This window comes from Colletotrichum orchidophilum (genome assembly GCF_001831195.1).
Source record: "Colletotrichum orchidophilum strain IMI 309357 chromosome Unknown Scaffold_107.1, whole genome shotgun sequence".
In the NCBI taxonomy this organism is placed as follows: Eukaryota; Fungi; Ascomycota; class Sordariomycetes; order Glomerellales; family Glomerellaceae; genus Colletotrichum; species Colletotrichum orchidophilum.
The window spans coordinates 86,396-105,580 of NW_019173063.1; the positions used below are offsets into that span (position 1 = coordinate 86,396).

The 19,185-nt window shown below is 50.9% G+C and overlaps 8 protein-coding genes across 8 annotated transcripts; 5 read left to right on the forward strand and 3 right to left on the reverse strand.

The window, feature by feature from the left end:
• Positions 1-1,631: 1,631 nt before the first annotated feature.
• On the forward strand, positions 1,632-3,968 carry CORC01_10637 (copper amine oxidase; the record flags this gene model as incomplete). Its single annotated transcript, XM_022622264.1, has 1 exon — positions 1,632-3,968. The coding sequence occupies one exon, from the start codon at positions 1,632-1,634 to the stop codon at positions 3,966-3,968; it is 2,337 nt and encodes a 778-aa protein (XP_022471226.1).
• A 289-nt stretch (positions 3,969-4,257) lies between these two features.
• On the reverse strand, positions 4,258-5,950 carry CORC01_10638 (major facilitator superfamily transporter; the record flags this gene model as incomplete). The annotated part of the gene is made up of 2 exons (XM_022622265.1): positions 4,258-5,455; positions 5,538-5,950. 2 exons carry the CDS (start codon positions 5,948-5,950, stop codon positions 4,258-4,260), a joined length of 1,611 nt encoding a protein of 536 aa, XP_022471227.1.
• Positions 5,951-6,623: 673 nt separating this feature from the next.
• On the reverse strand, positions 6,624-9,307 carry CORC01_10639 (epoxide hydrolase; the record flags this gene model as incomplete). Its single annotated transcript, XM_022622266.1, has 6 exons — positions 6,624-6,808; positions 6,872-7,208; positions 7,273-7,868; positions 7,935-8,156; positions 8,444-8,808; positions 8,877-9,307. The coding sequence occupies 6 exons, from the start codon at positions 9,305-9,307 to the stop codon at positions 6,624-6,626; spliced, it is 2,136 nt and encodes a 711-aa protein (XP_022471228.1).
• A 2,018-nt stretch (positions 9,308-11,325) lies between these two features.
• On the forward strand, positions 11,326-12,737 carry CORC01_10640 (uncharacterized protein; the record flags this gene model as incomplete). Its single annotated transcript, XM_022622267.1, has 5 exons — positions 11,326-11,388; positions 11,579-11,652; positions 11,764-12,187; positions 12,250-12,525; positions 12,669-12,737. The coding sequence occupies 5 exons, from the start codon at positions 11,326-11,328 to the stop codon at positions 12,735-12,737; spliced, it is 906 nt and encodes a 301-aa protein (XP_022471229.1).
• Positions 12,738-12,807: 70 nt separating this feature from the next.
• CORC01_10641 (uncharacterized protein) lies at positions 12,808-13,844 on the reverse strand (the record flags this gene model as incomplete). The annotated part of the gene is made up of 2 exons (XM_022622268.1): positions 12,808-13,571; positions 13,637-13,844. The coding sequence occupies 2 exons, from the start codon at positions 13,842-13,844 to the stop codon at positions 12,808-12,810; spliced, it is 972 nt and encodes a 323-aa protein (XP_022471230.1).
• Positions 13,845-14,332: 488 nt separating this feature from the next.
• On the forward strand, positions 14,333-14,743 carry CORC01_10642 (uncharacterized protein; the record flags this gene model as incomplete). The annotated part of the gene is made up of 1 exon (XM_022622269.1): positions 14,333-14,743. One exon carries the CDS (start codon positions 14,333-14,335, stop codon positions 14,741-14,743), a length of 411 nt encoding a protein of 136 aa, XP_022471231.1.
• Positions 14,744-15,211: 468 nt separating this feature from the next.
• On the forward strand, positions 15,212-15,433 carry CORC01_10643 (uncharacterized protein; the record flags this gene model as incomplete). Its single annotated transcript, XM_022622270.1, has 1 exon — positions 15,212-15,433. One exon carries the CDS (start codon positions 15,212-15,214, stop codon positions 15,431-15,433), a length of 222 nt encoding a protein of 73 aa, XP_022471232.1.
• Positions 15,434-16,468: 1,035 nt separating this feature from the next.
• CORC01_10644 (uncharacterized protein) lies at positions 16,469-18,842 on the forward strand (the record flags this gene model as incomplete). The annotated part of the gene is made up of 4 exons (XM_022622271.1): positions 16,469-16,761; positions 16,828-17,638; positions 17,705-17,956; positions 18,024-18,842. 4 exons carry the CDS (start codon positions 16,469-16,471, stop codon positions 18,840-18,842), a joined length of 2,175 nt encoding a protein of 724 aa, XP_022471233.1.
• Between the last annotated feature and the right edge of the window lie 343 nt (positions 18,843-19,185).

The following is a 19,185-nucleotide window of genomic DNA, read 5'->3' on the forward strand; positions in this document are numbered from 1 at the left end:
ATAATCAACCCCAGTGCTTTCGCAAGGACTCATGCCCCCGCCCTTGCAACGGTGTTTAGGCAACCCGTGGCATCGCGGACCTGGATGAAATACTCCTTTCTACCTGTCTATAATAGTGAACTAAAAATTTGGAACCTTAGAGTTTTATCGAACTTGATTAATTAAAGATGGTTTTTGTTCTTACAAATTTAATGTGATTGAATTTGAGAAAATAAGGATGTTAAAACTTAGATTTATTATGTACTAACTTTGCTGCTCTTGAATCCTTATACACTCATAATTAGTATAGCTTAGATAAACTCTCACGGCTTAGTTTCTATCTTGAAGTATTTCTTACGCAAGCAGGGCACCAGCCTCCTCACGATCGAGAATCGACCGAGGCAGAAGTTTTCAGAACGAATGGGGCCGGTGAGAAACCCCGGGTTTTTCGAATGGCAACGCGGGGTAATCGGGACTTTTCCGGAGGGCCCCGGAGACGGGGGGTGGAGTAGAGATTATCTTTGATAATATGACAAACATTCAACAGCTCTTCCGTCTCTTATCTATGTGCATCACACTTTGTCGGCCACCGTGAGCCGATCTTGAAATCATGGCTAGGCTTTTAATAACATAGAGGCCATGAAAAGTTGCGGGGTTGGTTCGTGGTGTTGACATGCGGTTCAACTCAAGCTCTTTGGGCATTTGATGATTGATACACTTGCTGACTCAGTCAGGACAGCCCCTCAGTAATGACGTTCGTTCACTGTGTATCTTCGAGTCTCAATGAGTGTTGAATTCGAATGAAAGCTTTCGCACGCAGAGAGCTGAGACGCAGCCTTGACACTTACAGTCTTATTCATACGCCTCGAAGTAAATTAACTCAATCGGCAAGACATGAATCGTTTTCTCATCTACCATTGCAATCCCGTGGAGTTACAGCTCAATCAGCAACCCCGCATCGCTGATCAACAAGTACCTCTTATGATGAGGAAGCTCTTGAGAACAGACTAGGCAACTTACATTGCAATGGAGAAGGCCGCCACGTCACGGCACCGCTCAACTGAGAAAGGATTTCAGTCGGAAAGACATTACGTACTATAAACTGTAAATACAGTAGCCTGCATTTAAGACTGGACGAATATCCGAGAAGCAGCAGAAGTCCCGATAAGAATGGAAGGTCAGGTTGCTATCTTGCATGTAACCATCGATAAAGGCAACTTGATAATGCAAGACTGGAATACAAAAAGCCCGTAATGAGTCTTGGCATGCATGTCAGATGAGAAAAACTGCCTATCTCGCTCTCTTTATCTGGCCAAGACCTTTTATCGAGACATTCTCATTTTATACCGGCCCGGTGGGATAGAGAGACAATATTTCCCAGTCATCCGGCCAAGACTATCGGCGTCTTACCAACCACTTGGGCTTGGATATCCCGCCGTTGAGGCACGAGCCTTGGCAATATGTCGTCCTGCGCAGAGGCTACTTGACCTGTTATCTCGGTTGATGCAGACTGGGCCTTGCTTTCTACGCTCAGCGACATCGGATCTTGCTGGGAAATAAGATTGAGAGGCTGTCCAGGTTCATCCGATAATCTGCCAATGTTTGAGGAGCACTCAGTCGAAGTCCCATACAACTCTCATGCTTCAGCAAATATGCTTGTAAGACAGTCTCTCTTAGGCTTCTTGGCCCTCGCTACGGCAGTGGACGCATCGTCTAGAGCGAGACAACATGGTCTTTTCAAGCGGACGGCTAACATCACCACTTGCAACATCAATGAGGTCGCGCCCAAGGTCAAGGCCCCAAAAGTCAACATCTGGGCACCCATTTCCCCCGATGACAATCTCGCCGTCTGGAATTTACTCCATAATCCGGCAACTGGCCTAAACCTCACAGATCCCAATAACGCTACGATCACGGACAATTATGTTTACTGGATCGACACTCTCCACACCAATAAGTCCGCCGTATTGCCTTACCTCAATGGAACGGCGAGTCTACCGCCAAAATATGCCCGGGTAGTCATTTTCAGCGGAGGTCTGGATATCCCAGACTCCCAGGAGTACATGGTTGGGCCTCTCCCTGTCGGTGCCGAAACCAAGGTAGAGAAGCTTGACTACATCTTCAACGGCGGCAGCGGGGGTAAGATTCCGTATAACAGCCGCTCTTTCGATGGCCCTCGGGTGTTGGCTACCGAGCCGCTGCTTTTGTCTGTTATGAGCAACATCACCGACATCACGTCTGAGCTCATTGGAGGAGTCTACTACGGCTCGAGTGATAACCGGACTACACTCACTTCCACCAGTGGCACGCCCCTGTCCTATGACGGTACTCAAGCATTTCGGACGGTCATGTTCAGATATCCCAATACCGCGACATATCTGACGCCGTTAGACTTCTTCGTTATGCTGGATGTCACCGGCACGGATGCTTCACACTACAAGCTGAGAGGCATGGTAACGAATGAAAAATTCTTTCCCACAGTCGCTGCCTTGCGCTCTGCATGGGAGGCAGGAGAATTGAAAGAGCAGTTCCAGCAGACCCGGACTCCGGACTGGGGTCTCCTGGACTACAAGCCTGAAATGGGGGTGAGAGCCCTGGAGAATAAGCTGGCACCACAGAGTCTCGAGGTTGGCGGCAAGCGCTACAAAGTCGACGGGGAAGAAAAGTACATTGAGTACATGGGGTGGTCTTTCTACACTTCGTACTCGCGAACTCTTGGACTCATGTACTACGACATCAAATTCAAGGGCGAGAGGGTCATCTATGAGCTTTCGCTTCAGGAGGCTGCGGCTCAATATGCCGGTTTCACACCAAAGGCTGCTGGTACAGTATATCACGACACGTACTACAGCCTCGGCACCGACCTTGGTACGTTGGTTGAGGGGTACGACTGTCCCTTTGGCAGCACTTTCTGGAACGTCACGTACCACGAGGGCAACTCCTCAGTCGTGAACACTGATGCGATTTGTATTTTTGAGGCGGATGCTGGTTATCCCGTCTCACGTCACCGGTACGGAAGTGGCAATGAGTACGGGTTCAGTTACCTTGGTACGGTAAAGGCTTCGGCTTTGACCATGCGATCGGTGGCGACCGTGGGCAACTATGACTACATGTTTGACTATTCCTTCCATGTTGATGGAAGTCTCGAGGTCACAGTCCGAGCATCCGGCTTCCTGCAATCTTCATTCTACTACCCAGACCAGGAAGAGTTCGGACCCAGAATCCAAGAGGCGACGATGGGATCACTGCACGACCATATCCTGACCTACAAAGCCGACTTTGACATTCTAGACACCAAAAACAGTCTCGAGGTAAGCGAGCTCGTTTTGGTAAATCAGAGTCAACCATGGTATCCAGAGCTAGGCTCGTTCGAACAGATGCAGTTGCAAAAGTCTACCATGAAGGACGAGCAACAGTTCAACTGGCAGCCAAACAACGCGGCCATGTACTGCGTCGTCAACCCCAACGCCACAAACGAGTGGGGCGAGAAGCGCGGCTATCGCATCGTCCCCGGAAAATCCAACATCCATCTCACGCCGCTGAAATCTCCCTGGACCAAGCACCAGACGCCGTTTGCCAAGTCGCATCTGGCGCTCTCCAGACAGCACGACATGGAGCCGTACGCGAACAGTCACTCCAATGTCAACTTACCTCTCAAGCCGCAGCAAGACTTTATGAAGTTCTTTGACGGTGAAGGCGTCGAGAACGAGGATATCGTTCTTTGGTTTAACCTGGGAATGCATCACTTCACCAGGTCCGAGGACATACCCGTTACGCTTTACAGCGAGGCTGTGAGCAGCATTGTCTTTGCCCCGCAGAACTTCAACGATAGAGCGCAGGACGGTGATTTGCTCAATAGGAGATGGATCGTGGTGAATGAGACGACTGGGGAACTCGAGTCCCATTCATATGGGGTTGAGCTGCCGTCAGAATGTGAAGTAGGCCTTTCAGAGCCTGTCTTCGATATCAAAAGGAATGTGGAAGCTTGAGACTTTGATAGGGGAGTTGAGGGCCCAGGAGCAGATGAACTTTGGATACACAAACCACTACAGCGGTAACCTAGACACACCCTAGCTTAATAATCAGTTTCGTTTTCTCCGAATTATAAAGGCGTGCTTTAGTGGTCTTCGTGATACAAGGCCTAGCTTCTCTGTGACCTACTGCAAGGGAAAGGTTCATACTTCTGGTTGAGAGATGACGGAAAGTCTACAATGAAAAGACTATGAAATGAAGTCATTCATATTGTCTTCTCTGGTTACATGGATCCATCTCTACACGCTACTCTCCCCCAGGTTTCTTATCCATGACTGGCCGTAGTATCTTGTAAAAGCCAGCCCATAGAAAAACAGAGACAAGCGGGAAGACGCCTAACAAGTAAAGTGCAAAACTGTAACCTCTGACCTGCGCCACCCACCCAGCCAACGAGTGCGAGATGGCGGCACCAGTCTGTCGGGTTATGCCGCCAACAATACTCATCGTAACATTAACATGCCCGGTCCCAGCCATCATAACGGCTAGCAATCCTGGGATAGCAACGCTCTGGATACCGGCACCGACGCCGTCGAGGATCTGGACCGGCCAAACGCCCCAGCTCTTCATGACGCGGCCCGCAACGGCAGCGCGGATGGGCAAGGCAGTGTACGATAGGAGAATGGAGGACCAGTAACCGTAGCGACCAGAGGCCCACGCCGACAGGATTGATACTATGACCATTGTGCCCTGCGCGATGATGACGGTCAGGCCGGTGGTGCCCGCGGGGTCTCCCTCGCCAGCCGCCACCAAGGCCTGGCCGTAGATGAAGAGGATCGCGGCATTGCCGAGGTGGAACATGAAGATGGTAACAGCGACAATACCGAGAGGCCAGTTATTCTGAAAGATTTTGAGCCAACTGAAAGAGAATTTGTGCTTCCAGCTGAATCGATGGGATCTGGTCTTTGGGCTGACGATGGGAGTTCCAGGAGGAGGCAAGCCACCCCTTTCCACTACATCATCAGCCTCTTCCCTCCCTCTTTCTTGCATTTGATGGGCACCGGCATCGGTCACGCCAATATTGGGAGCAGGGCCTCCTCTTGCGGCTGCGTGGTCAATGGCCCGCTCCGGTAGCAAAAAGACGCATCCTATCGTCATAGCATCAAATGCCATGACGAGATAGAAGACCGCGTTCAAACCGAAGCGCGAGCCCAACAGGCCCGCTAGGCCAGCGCTTACCATGTTGCCCGCGTGATTAGCCGCTTGATTGCGCCCGTTGAGTGCGCGGAAGCTGTGTTTGCTCTTCTTGTTCTGCGCATCACTGCCTTCAGGTTCCGGAGAGCAGATGCCCAGTGTGAGTGCTACGAGCAGAGGCATCATGCTCGTGCCGGCAACAGCAGACACGATTTGCGTGGAGAAGACGAGGGCCGGGTGTGTGGAAAGCAGGTTGAGTCCTTGGGAAACGCTAACGAGGAGGGCGCAGCTGGCGACGAGGAGTCGCTTGTACCTGGCGACCCCGGGTATTAGTTACCTCCTAATGAGAAGACAACCATGCCATATGAAAATCTGGGCAGGATCCAGATACTCACTTCGTTGCGTCTATAAGCGCACCGATCGGCCCCGTCGCGATAATCGTTGCGACGCCGCCCGCCGTGCTCACCATACCGCGCAGTCCGGGAGCCCAGCCGTGTTGTTGTAGGTAGACGCCGAGGAACGGGCCTAGTCCTTCGGCAACGTCGCCCATGAAAAAGGCCATGACGAAGAGGGCCCAACGTGCCCGTCTTTTCAGCGTCTCGTCTGCCGCATGGCTCGATTCTGGGTCTACCTGCGCATCTTCCTCGTCTATCGCAACGTTTGAAATGGTAGGTGGCGCTGATGCCGATGCGGTGACCGGGCCGTCCTTCTTGTCGTCGACGTCCACGACCACGCTGGGCTCGATCGGATGGAGCGACTCCAGGCTAACGGCGTTGCGCGGACTGGGCTGTGAATCCTTGGCGTCCATTGTCTCTCATCGTCGGGGGACGATAGGTACTCCGCGACCTCGAGGTGCTGCTGGAGTGGTCTCTCGTTATAAGAGGCATCGTCCGATCTCTCAAGACAAATGGGCCAAGCTGACACAGACAGAGGTTCCTACGTCAATGACGGGGCAATCCCCGAGCTGATGTGCGAAATTGTGCCAAATATAGCCACTTGCACAAACCTTCTTTCCTCAACCTACCTTGATTTAGAGCTGCCTACGTCCTGACAAGCTTTCTGTTGGCGGCAGACAAGGTTGGGGGTGTACCTTATCTTGAAACGAGCAAACACACAAAACAGTCCAACAGCTTAGACTACATTTTCACCCCGCTTCCCTATGTCGCGAGAAGACCTTAGGGTAGTGTGTGATTCGGCAGAACTTTGCGGAAGCATAATGTCGGCTCGGTGTCGGCGCTTGAATGGCGCTTCATTATGACCATCCGGGGACTACTGTTTAATTGTCCGAAAGAAGCCCTTCTAATGACTAGTAAATCCCGTTACCACATGCAGTATCGGGTACATCACAGACACTCATCTGAGGCAGAATTTGATAATTGGAACTTTTTCATCACTACCTAGTAGAAAGCAGGCATGTATGCATGCAAAGTTCATAGGCACAAGATCTACACGAATTGGGCAGAAGACGTCGAGTTTATCCCTCAAGAACGATACTCATGTCGAACGCGCGAGTCTATTGGATTGAACGACAGTTTCAGACCCCCAGTGTTCCTGGAACTTTCGGCTTCTGGCTGTTCTTCCCAGGCCTGTTTGGCCAAATCTCGTACATCCTGCATCAAGCCGTCCGGATGCTCTAGAGCAGCAAAATGACCTGCGTCATCGCGTTCTGCGTTCTCTGTCAGCCGGCACTCAAGACTACCATGTGAAAGTGCACGTTACTGCCTCATACCTCTGTAGAAGACCAGGTTTCCTGTTCGCTCCACTGCTCTTTTGGACGCTGGCTCCGTGTCCCAGAGACAGGAGGTGTACCCGAACGGGATTTTAATCCGGTTCTCTTCATTCATGGCGAACTCTGGGAACTTGTCATGAGTCAGATTCTCGTGGTATGGTAGCATCGAGGGCATGATGCATCCGGTAAAAAAGTATAAAGACGCTGTGGCCAGAATGGCTTTGGTCCAGAACGGCTTGGTCTGGTTCTCCGGGTTGGCAGCCTCATTGTACTTTTCACCAACCCACATGAGGATTCCCATGGGGTTATCGTGTAGTGCGATGCCGATTGCATGAGGCTATGTCATGAAAGGAGAGTTAGTAAACCTCGGTGTTATCACCATAGTCTAGGGAAGGCCTTACCCTGGTTCTCATCGTTACGGCATATCCGATGTGATTCTGTAGCCAGTCTTCACTCCGTCTGGAAACCTTGTTCTCTCGCTCTGTAAGTTCGACATCTTCTGGCATCGGACTGGGAGCAAAGTTGCAATGCAGAAGCTTGCAGGAGTCGGTGTAATTAGCGCCAAGTTCACGGCCTACAAAATGGCCCCAATCGCCACACTGGACCATGTACTCGTTGTAGCCGAGCATTTTCATCAGCTTGTCGAAAATGCGTGCATTGTCTTGAAGGGTCCAACCAGACTGTGGTGGCCAAGATGACCAACAGAAACCCGGCATGCTTGGTGCCACGACGTGGAATGCTGGGTCATCAGGATTGCTGGGTCGAGAGAGTGGACCCCAGACTTGACTGAACTCCCAGAACGAACCAGGCCAGCCATGGATAGCGAGGAGAGGAATTGCTTTTGGACTTTCTGAGCGAGCATGGACGAAGTGAATCGTGAGATCCTCAATCGTGGCTAAGTGATGTGGCACCTGATTCATTTCTCTCTGGGCCTCGTCCCAGTCAAAGTCGTTTACCCATGCATTGTAGAGATCCCTCGCCCATTGATACTCAGGACCTTGACACCATCACATCAGCTACCGAAATACGCAACTCATTTTTGCTGCGAGTCGAGGGCACGAACCATAGTTTGATCCAGCATCAGGAACAATGGAACGCCCTGGTAGCCTCGTATCCTGGAGCTTACGTTGCAAGCGATCAACGTCTTCTCGTGGAATGTCGACTCGGAATTCTATGATATCACTCATGGCGGGGTTTGGTGCAAGTATGACCTGTTCAGTGGTTAGTGAGGAATGTGAGAGATGTTGTCCTCGAGGTAGAACCCCTCCCAAGACGATCGGATGAACTGAAATATGTGATGTAATCGTAACCGAGGTATTGTGGTGTTATTGCGACCAGCTTTGACCCTTTATGAGACAATGTGCCCAGACCATTTGCTATTTAGAAGTATGATCTCATCCCTGTTCCTTTGTACAATCAACGAAAAATTTTATACCTCAAAATTAAATAGCGTGACTCTGAGCTGACTGGCCGAACGGAGGAAAATGCAAGATGGCCTGGAAGTCCGACCAAATCAACTACGTTGAAAGAACTTTATTGTTCAAGGCTATTATGAATCGTAGCTAATCAAACCATCCATGGTTCCCGCATGGAGTCCGCCAGTGATGGGTATATCAGCCGCCGTCGTGTGGCGCGCAGCATCACTGAGCAGGTAAACAACGGCACCAGTGAGGTCGTTCTGGGTGCTGAGTCTCTGATTAGGCGGCGCGAGCCACATCTGCTCTCCCTCGCGCTGACTCTTTGATGCCCGGACATTTCGTGTCATTTCGGAGTCTACAAAACCTGGCGAAATGGTATTCACGCGGATGTTGTGTGGTGCGAGCTCAACCGCCAGAGCCTTGGAGAGCATGAAAACGGCCCCCTTGGAGGCGTTGTACGCCGCCATGCGATATCCGGGAAGAGCAATGTGCGCGGACTGAGACGCCAGCAGGACCATGCTACCGCCGGAGCCCTGCTTCAGCATTTGCTTGGCCGCGAGCTGAGCGACGAAGAATGTTCCGCGGACCTGTGCATTCGTAAGAATCTAATGCTGTGAGGCGTGTAGAGTGGGAGCAAACTTGCATTGATCTCCTGGATGCGGTTGAACTCGGCCCATGTTTGGTCGAGAAACGGTTTGTCAATGGCGATACCCGCCGCGGGAACACAGCCGTTGATGGAGCCGAACTCGGCGATCACCGTCTCGAACGCGGCTTGGATGCTCTCTTGAGATGTGACGTCCGTCTTGATGTAAAGGGTCTTCGTCCCGAACTTTTCAGTGAGCGTGGTAAACTCATCGACCGGCTTGTCCTGAATATCAAAGACGGCTACATTTCCACCCATTTCGCAAATGGCGCGAGTGCATGCGAAGCCGATGCCTTGAGCTCCGCCCGTAACGATGTAATTACGGCCGCGGAGCTCAAACATGGGCCGCACGTCGTCGAGGTGGTCGGAAGGCATGATGAATTGTTTTGAGGATAAATATTGGTGGATGAAGAGAATAGTGAATTTCCCAAGTTTCAAGCAAATTACCCAGTTGACCACGGCTGAACTTGTCTGGAAAAAAATCCCTTTTCTTCCTTTATCGTGGCTTTCGCCGAGGAGTGTGCGATCCCGGGGTGACTGCGGAAAGTGGGTCCCACCCCGGTTCCGTAATCTTCGGAAGCTCCGAAAACGCCCCGTTCCTATCTGTTCTCGCTGTACCAGGTATCCTATTTCGAGTCCTCGACACTCTATCGGTCCGAATCGGACGAGAATAATTGAGTATGAATGTGAATATCCTCTTGCATCTGATGATTGTTAGCTCATATCCTATTTCTGTATAAAAATTTGAAGTACATTTTTGTGTGGGACGTGCGTTGTTACTGAGCACGTATCTATTTATTCTGTCCCTACTGTGACCTCTTTGTACTTTCTCGGAGGAACTATGGCTTCCAACGCACCGTGCTCTTGTCGCACTGTTGGCACACTTCACAAGTGAGACTCCCAATAAGGGTACAAATGAAATTTTCGAATATCAGCTGGTTTCTTGAACTCAGGGGCACTCCAAAGGGCAAGCCTGTCGAGATTGATGGTTAAATAAAGACATACTTGGCTCTGCATATCGGAGAGAAGGATCCAAACCAAGCTGTCTTGTATCTTCTAGATATCATTGGAATGTGGAAAAATAGCAAGCTCATGGCAGATCCATTTGCTTTCCCAGGGTTATGTCTGCCTTGTTCTTGACCCGTTCAACGGTGATCCGGCACCATTGGACATGCCCAAGGACTTCGATATCATGAAGTGGTTGCAAGAGGTCACTGGCAGGAATAAAGCGCACGTCTCAGAGATGATCGACCCAATAGTGATATTCGGCATCAAGTACCTCGAAGAATTGGACATTACCAAGATTACAGCGGCGGGCTACTGTTTCGGGGCTAAGATTCGTCTTTCATTCACTTGAAACACAATATTTGTTCTATCATCGATTCAAGTATGCTGTGCGGTATTACAGAAGCGGTATTCAGTGTGGCTTCATCACTCACCCATTCTTGTGGATGCTGACGAGCTCACTGCAATTACTAGGCCGTTGTTGATTGTCGCAGCAGAATTCAATGACATCTTTACAACAGAAAAGCGATATGAAAGTGAATCGATTCTGGCTTGGATGAAGCAAAACTACCAGATTAAGTTGTTTGTTTCTGGCGGTCGCCATGGTTTCCACATTCGAGGAGACACCAACAACGAGAAGAAAGGTTCGGAAAGGAGCAGACGTTTAACAAAGCGATATCCTGGTTCAAGAGATACTTCCAAGCGGTAGAAGATCGACTTAAACAAACACTTCGGTAGATAAAAGATGTCATTTTTTTGTTGTTCCACCATTATGAAGGTTGTCTCCTTGATGATGTTGTGTTGCGATACCCGGTCCGATCCGCAGACCGTAAGATGCGGTTGTCTCTCGAAGCATCAATCCTCGCTTTTGTCTCATGCCCGTGTAGCACCACGCGGGCGGAGTGGCTCAACTGTCGGCTTCGTTCAGGGATTCAGAAATTAGGCCAAGTATTTAGACGATTATGCCATGGCTACTACCCACTATCTGGTGTGAAACGTGGGGTTTTCGCACCTGTGCCACCGGATCGGGCTACCGGTAGTGAGCTTACCAGCTTTAGACTGCATTTTCCCACTCTCCGCCCCACAGATCTTGCAAGTAAAGTTGGCAGCGTGATAAACATTCAGCACACATTTAAGAAACACAGATGTTGACAATGATAAACTTTCTTCCTATGCGGGGATGCGAGGGATGGTCGATGCAACGATACGTAATCAAGGCACGAGTCACGGGTATATATTGCCTTCGGTGATTTGTTTCCGAATCTTGGACGGTCAACGTATGCCCGTTTCCGAGATCAGAGCCATACATATCACGCATTCGGTACTGAATGTATGACAGTACGGTGACTTTGGGAGTAAACCTTGCCCGCAAACCTCAGCCAGTAGTCATGAGGGCCTTTGTTTCTCTCATACTCGCCGTAGTAGTGGTTGCTACCGACCATGGCCCTTCGGTTCGTGAACCCCTTCCCAAAAAGCATTTGATACGAGTCTCTAAACTGAAATGAATCTCCGGCAAAGTATGGGGGCTCTGGTCCTTACAAATCGGTGCGTATCACCCCCCCAACCAGGTTGTAACTATTGCTCATCAACTCAAAGTACTCCTTTGAGGTAGAATCACTTGCCAAACATACGTTCTATCAGCCACTCGAGTCGGCAGTAGGATCCAATCTGAAGCTCCCAGTGATTGTGTGGGGGAACGGAGGTTGCAAGCCATGGTTAGTTTGCCTATTGCACATCTACTCTTTCGATATCAGTACTAACAAGTAATTACCCAGTATGTTCTTCACCTGCTTATGTTCCAAAGTAGCAAACGTTCATCTCTAAAGTTGGGCATCAGTCGGCATGACCTTTCGAGGTTTCCTAGGCGAGATAGCCTCACACGGTGCGCTCGTGATCGCTACAGGACCTGCTTACGTTGACCCCGAAACCTACGTGCTGCCTCCGAGTGATCCATCAGTCGGTGCATCCGGTCAGAATCCAGCTGCTCTCACTACAGCTATTGACTGGGCGCACTCCAACGCAGGAAAGGACGGTTGGCAACATATCGATGCGTCCCGCATTGGTGTCTGGGGCCAGAGTTGTGGAGGCCTCGAAGCTTACACCGCCGGTCTGAACGATACTCGTGTGAGCCACATTGGCATTTTCAACAGCGGTCAGCTGACCGAGGGGGCAAGCAAGGAGGTGGCAGGCAACCTTACGAAGCCTGTCTTTTACACGCTGGGTGGACCGACGGATATTGCTTACCCAAATGTTTGTGTCCCTGGCCATCGCGACTGATAGAATGATCAATGGATGGGCTGAATTGAGAGCAGGGCGAGCGGGACTATTCAGCACTTCCCAACACCACTTCAGCTTGGAAGGGAAACCATGAGCTAGGCCACAGCGCCGCATTTGATGCTCTCAACGGCGGAATACCAGCTATTGTGGGGAGTAAGATGCTCCAGTGGATTCTTCGTGGAGATGAGTCTGCAAAGGCGTGGTTCACTGGTGACGGGCCCAGCTCTATTGGCATCAAAGATGTCGTGTACAAGAACTTGGGCTCGATCAAGGTTACTCCGATTCAATGGATGGATATATGTAGACATTTGGTAGTGTCTTGAATCTGCTGCGGAGAAGTGCAAAATGGCACGGCGGCACAACATGAAGATGAAGAGAAATTAGCAACCAACTCATTCAATCCCCGCTTTCAGTTCCGAAGACTAGAGGATACCCGATATGCAGAATGTCACAGGCCGAGAAGGATCGTATGCATGTTCTCGAGAATGACACGGTGACCTACGCCGCAGCATCTTCAAAATAGCTGTCTATTTTCCAAGACTTGAGCAGGTAACAGCGCTGCATATTAGTAAGGTAGATATCGAAGTGTCTGACTATGGTAATCTAGGACCAGTTTGTAAGCGCTGGGCATAGTATTGTAGAAGATCAGTCTCTTGTGCAGAAGAACCCCTTGTGCAGTCCCGTGAGATAGTTGACCAGCTAGCACTTCTATCCTGCTGCTGCTCCCGGCTCCGCTTCTGAGGTCGCGGCTGATCGCTGTGCTTTGGCGAGGGGGCGAGGCCAGCAGCCTTCGGGGCTGTGTGCATGGCTGTAGTGAATGAAGGGGCGCCGGGTCCTTTGGTCATCTGGGCTTGAGCTTGGCGCAAGGCTGTTTCCTTCTGCAGAGCAGCAGTCATCTCCCATTGCTTGACCTGAATGATAAACGCTCTTAATTGATCGTCTGACAGGCTCGCAATTAGTGGGTTCGCTTTACGAGCGTTGGAGATGTCGTTTGGGGTGACTTGAATCAATTCAAGTTGATTTATGGCGTCCGGGACATTGGGAGGCAAGCTTGGTTGGTCAAGCTGTTGCCGCTGCAATGCTTGTTGCGGCAGCTGCAGCTGTCTTGCCGCGGCCGCTTTGCGCTTTTCTATTTGCTTTTGCAAGTATGTCATGATTTCGCCGCGAGGAGGTCCCTGTTTCTGCAAAGCTTCTTGTACCAACATTCCAGCTTCCTCCAAAATGCTAAAAGCTTGTTTCATCTCATCGAATAGGTCTTCATCAGATGTGGTGGGCTCAATGGTAAGGAAGTTACATAGAATAACTTTCCAGTCGTAGAACTGAACGGGACGGTATAGTTGTTGCTGTGTAGGGGCGGCTGAGTCGTGCCCTTGTTAGGTCAGTACTTGCAAAGCATTAGGCTGTAACTCAACTGATTCTCACCTGATTCAAATTTGTCGGAACTCAACTTGTGTCCAGATGGCATTGCTTCAAACATTGGGAGACTCGGTGACTCGTGTGCTGAGCGCCTTGTGGAGGCGGGCTCCATGTCCGAGACTGTTCCGGGTCTCTTCTCGGAGAATGGTGTGCGAGATGACTGGCCCGAGGGCGCTGCTAATACTCGCTTGAGAATTCGATCCCTATCAACCATCTTGAAGTCATGAGATGATGAGCAATAGAGGAAAGAGGAGGGCCAAGGGAAGAGGAGGGGGAGAAGTGGAGAGCAAAAGGGGAGAAAAAGGAGCAGGCTGCGGACCGATATATCGAGATGCTAGGTGATTTGATGATGCATCAGGCTCTAATTGGACAGACTGGTTGGCGCTGTAGGCACAATCAAGGGCAGCAGAATGATTTGACGCCAATGTTTCATTCGCCCACGTGATATTTTGTCAGCCTATCTTCTGGCCGGGTGGGACTAGTCGTCTTGAATTTCCCAGCCTCTTTCGTACATCATCGATTCCTCCGTCCAGTGTTCTCGTCACCCTCGACCATGGTCCGAAACTATGGACCAGAACCCTTCCAAATCGTCATATCACCGCCACAAATTTCAGAGGTATCTCGTCCCAGGGAATTTCAGAGATAATGTAGAGCAGCCCATTTTCGGAGTGATTTCATTAATGGTGACGCAATAATAGTAGAATGAGTCCGCCAACTTCCGAGTCACTCAGGCGTTTTGAAGAACCAACAGGCCCCCCTAAAAGCTCAAACGGGTTAAAAATCGCAACTATATGCGCCTTGACATTGGAAGCAGACGCATTCAAGGCGCTCTTTGATTATCGATGGAAGGACATTGACAAAGGAAAGATGAGAGCTCCAGGTCATAAGAACGCATACTCCTTTGGTTTGCTTGGTCGCCACCAAACCGTCCTAGCTTTTATGCCCGGCATGGGCAAGGATAGCAGTGCAATGGTAGCGTCGCACTGCCGCAATAGCTTTCGAAATGTTCAGCTGGTGTTAGTGGTTGGGATTTGTGGCGGTGTTCCATTCTATAAGCAGGAGGGCATACAAGAAGTCATACTCGGGGGTGTCATCATCAGCGAAAGCCTCTAGGGTTACGACTTTGGGCGAGTATACCCAGAGAGGTTCATTAGGAAGAATGGGCTCCTGGACAATTTGGGAAGGCCGCCTGCCGAGATCCTGTCCTGTCTGAACCAGTTGAAGGGGTTACGCTGCAGGCAAACCCTTCAGGAAAGGACTTGCTTCAACCTCCAAATACTGAGCCAGAGCCATAAAGCCTTGGTTGCGTATCCGGGAGCGCAAAAGGACCAACTTTTTGAGCCTACATACCGACACAGACACCATGAGGCAAGTGTCTGTACTACCTGCTCAGACGCCGAGAGCAATCCAGGCGTATGCGACTTGGCACGGTCTCTTTCGTGTGAGGAGCTCTTTTGCGATCAAGACAGGCTCGTACGACGCCAGCGGATTAACGGCGCTGTGAGTAGCGCACCGGATTCAGCGCCGACATTGTTTTCTCCCACAATCCACTTTGGATCAGTTGCCTCTGGAGACCAGGTGATGAAATCTGGGAATGACCGCGACAGTATTGCGAAAGCTGAGGGAATCATTGCCTTTGAGATGGAAGCTGCCGGGGTTTGGGACATGTTCCCTTGCCTTGTCATCAAAGGAGTGTGCGATTACGCCGACAGTCACAAGAGTCAGGAATGGCAAAGATTTGCTGCTGCGACGGCAGCTGCGTGCGCAAAGGCTTTTCTGCAGGACTGGTCAGTCACTGATTGAGTGACATCCAAGACCAGGGTCTGTGTTGTCACAACGTTGGACACTGCTTGATAGGCATCCAGCATACTATTTAGGTATTGCAACATAAGGTAGATAGTTACTACAACCTACACAAGTGACTGACAACTAACTACTATAATATATCTTACTTGGCTACTTTCCTTGACCAGCCGAAGATGCGTGTGGAGAGAGCAGCTACGACCAAATACAGCTCATAGATGCCCGCGCTTTCCACGGGCCGGGAGTTTCGCGAAAGAGTTAATGACATTGATTCTGCGTGAGCCATGAGTTGTCAAATACTTTACTTGATTATCAACTTGTTCAGTCTAATCGCAATATTCGTGCTGCCCATGTCTCTTTTATCAATATGGTTTCCACCATTGACTGATATGCTCATCCGGTAACATGTTAGCTTCTTCGTTTATTAGACGGTAACAATTGTTGGCTGCAAGTTGGAGTGTGGTGGCAAGCAGGGACGACTCGGAAACACCCAAACCGAAATCCCGAAAGTAGCAAGCTGTCAGAACAATGCAAAACCACCAAGTCAGCGTTGGCGGATTTCATATATGGCGTTTTGCGCAAACGAGAAGTCAGCTTTCGAACAGATCCGGCATGGTGTAAGGACTAGCTTTGAAGCAAGGGAGTGCCTGGCAACGCGGATCTAAAGTCATTGTTAATACACAACCATAGGTTTCTCTTGAACCAATCGGTTTAACCCAGTTATCTCTTCCCCGCATTCTACGCTTTCTTGCGGGTACGGGACCCCAGGCTAAACCCTTTGTTGTAGGAAGTCCCGCTTTGCCGCTATCATGAGGAACATAGCCGACCGATAATCTGCTTATCTCTCCCTGTCTCCTATTCGATTGTGTCATGTCTCTCCGTCCCCTGGCTCTTCTTTTGAAGGAACCGCTTTTCAATCCTTTTGATCGTTTGAGGCCTGCATATCGAACGTCATCGTTTCACAGCGGATACCCACCTGGTGAACTATTCGACTAATCTTTTGCTTGGCCCTCGAAGATGCCACGCAAAGACACGATGGCGCAGCTAAAAGAGAACCGCGTCGCAAAGAGGCCAAGCCCACAGAATGGAGAACCGGGGAGACGACGAGCGCCGTATGCACTGCGCGCTTGCGAGGCGTGTCGCCGACGAAAGGGGAAATGCGACGGCCGGCAACCATGCAGGTACTGTGCAGGGCGTAAGCAGACCTGCGTCTTTGACAGCATCTATGGCGCCGATGACGGCCTCTGGTCCGTTCCGACGGCGACTTCTACCGATGATTCCACCACCGAGTCTGATCACCCAAGGCGAGAGACCTCGTCCACGTCAAGGTATGTCGTAGCTACATTACTTAGTTAGTCAACCTCCAGGGATTCCTCGTTAATTGAGGAATACAGTAACCAGGAGAACATCATGAAGCTTCTATCAAGTCTCCAGGACCAATTGAACAGTCTCGCATCCCGCGTACAGATTCCCAGCGAGGCGCCGAATGCCAGACAACCACACCCAGCATTCGCGATGGGCGACCAGACACCCGAGGATTTCCTGTCAGCCCTCATCACCGACGCCGGCGTCATCGAAACCTGTCTCGAGTCGATTGGACCACCGTCGTGCTCCCCGCTGCGGCAGCTGTACGGCTTGCCGAGCCCGGAAGACAACATGAAGATGGCGCGAACCCGCGAGAGCTGCGAGAGCCATTACCACACACCACCCGAACCGATGCAGGAGGAGGCGATCAACCTCGACTTCATTCCAACCGCGTCGGGGCACGACGACGCCATGTCTCTGACGCAGAGTACGAGCTCCTTCAACCCGCTTATAACCGGAGGAAGCGATTCCGAGAGACTACTGAGGTTCAAATCCTTGATGAACCTCGACGAAGTGGTCGGGATGCTTGGCGTGTACCAAGATGTCATCGGAGAGCTCCATCCCATCATCGATGTTGACCAGACCATTGCGCATGCTGGATTTTTCTTCGCGGATGCGGAATCAACAAGCTGGGAAATGGTGACGGAGAAATCGCACACGCCTTCTGAGGAAGACTTAATCATTCTCAATCTTGCCCTTGCCATTGCACTCCATACAGAATCGACACCCGAAAGCTCCAATATTGAAGCGCTTATCGTGGACTGCATGAAAGAGGCTGTCAACAGTCAAATCACCAAAGCTTCCACAAGTATGAAGCAAGTCACCATCATACTTCTCAAAGTTAGTTGCAACCACTCTCCAGCATGATTCTAGCCAGCGCTCACAACAGTAACTTCATGTTACTAGGGATGTTATGAGTATTTCAACGATATGCCACAGGTTGCCTGGCGGATGTGTGGCATCGCCGGGCGCATACTAATGGAGCTCGGAGTACATAACGAGGAAACGTGGTCCCTCCTGGCAGACTCACCTCGCCATCGCGCAGAACTCTGGACCCTAGTCTCCAGCATTGTCATCCTTGACCGGCAATGGAGTGCAGCAGCAGGCTTGCCCCCAAACTTTCACGATTCCAGTTTCAGCCCTGCCAACCTGATCTCGGTAAGTCGCATCATTCTCCGCACAACCTGCATCCTGTGAACGAAACACATGCACTAACATACTAAAGGCCGACCATCCCTACCTCAAAGCCATGCTGTCCTTCATCCGCGTCAGCAACAAGCTAGAAGGGCCCATGTCACAAGCCACAAAAGACCAGCGGTACGAAGACGAGGAGAACTATGAGCTCATGAACTTCCAGGTGGAGCAGTGGCGGAAACGGGCCGTCGGCCACTACGCCATCACCCATCCCGAGACGTGGATGTCAAGTCTTCCCAGACAACCGTCCACGTTCCCGATCCTACTACACCTACGCGCAGAGACCATTCGCAGTTTCCTGCTCAAACCGTGGTTCTTCTCGCGGACCGATGCCCAGACCAGCAAGAAATACCTACAGCCCGCGATCGAGGTCCTCTTTGACATTTGCGACGTGCTCTACGCCCTCAACGCCAACACGGACATTTACCGCAAGCAGCAGCCCTACTACCAGGAACTGCTGGCCTCCGCTTCCACCCTCGGCTTCGTCCTGACGTCGTCTCTCGAGCAGAACCGTGCGACCCTGCTGGCTAGCCTGCCACCGGACCTGTCTAGGGCCATGGGCCGGAGCTACGAGCTGGCTGTGGCGCTGGCGGCTAGCTACGTGACGAGGTCGAGAGCTGCGAAGCATTTATCTGAACAGCTTGCGGGGGTGCGCGGGAGTCTGGTCGGGTTCGGCATGCTCGAGATGCCTGGCTCCGACGAGCAGAGCGGTGGAGACAAGGACGGCGAGGTGCTCCCCGTATCGGACTTTGTCTATGATGGGTCTTCGGGGTGGGACGAGGAGTTTCAGATGCCATGGCCAAATAGCGATCTGGAGAATAGTTTTGCGGAGGGCATAGTTTCACAGTAGGTGTGGCTACTCGCGGTCGTCGTACTTTTAATACCATTGATGGGATATGAATTGAGGGAAAAGCAATGACAACACCTACGATCATCTCTGTAGAGGAGGTGTTTACCACACTGGCGATCTTGTTCAACAATGTTGGGTCAAATGCTGATATGTGCTTGAGCTCGGATGCTCCATTTGTGGAAATGGTCAAATCACGGTGGAAACATACCGACGATGCCTACCTTGCCATCTAGCTCCAGCTTGATGCTGTCTTTTCATGCTTTCAAAGCAGTCTGCAAGACATCCTCGGCATCAGCACTTGCATGGGTCAACGCCTTGGCTTGGATCTCCACCACGACAAAGC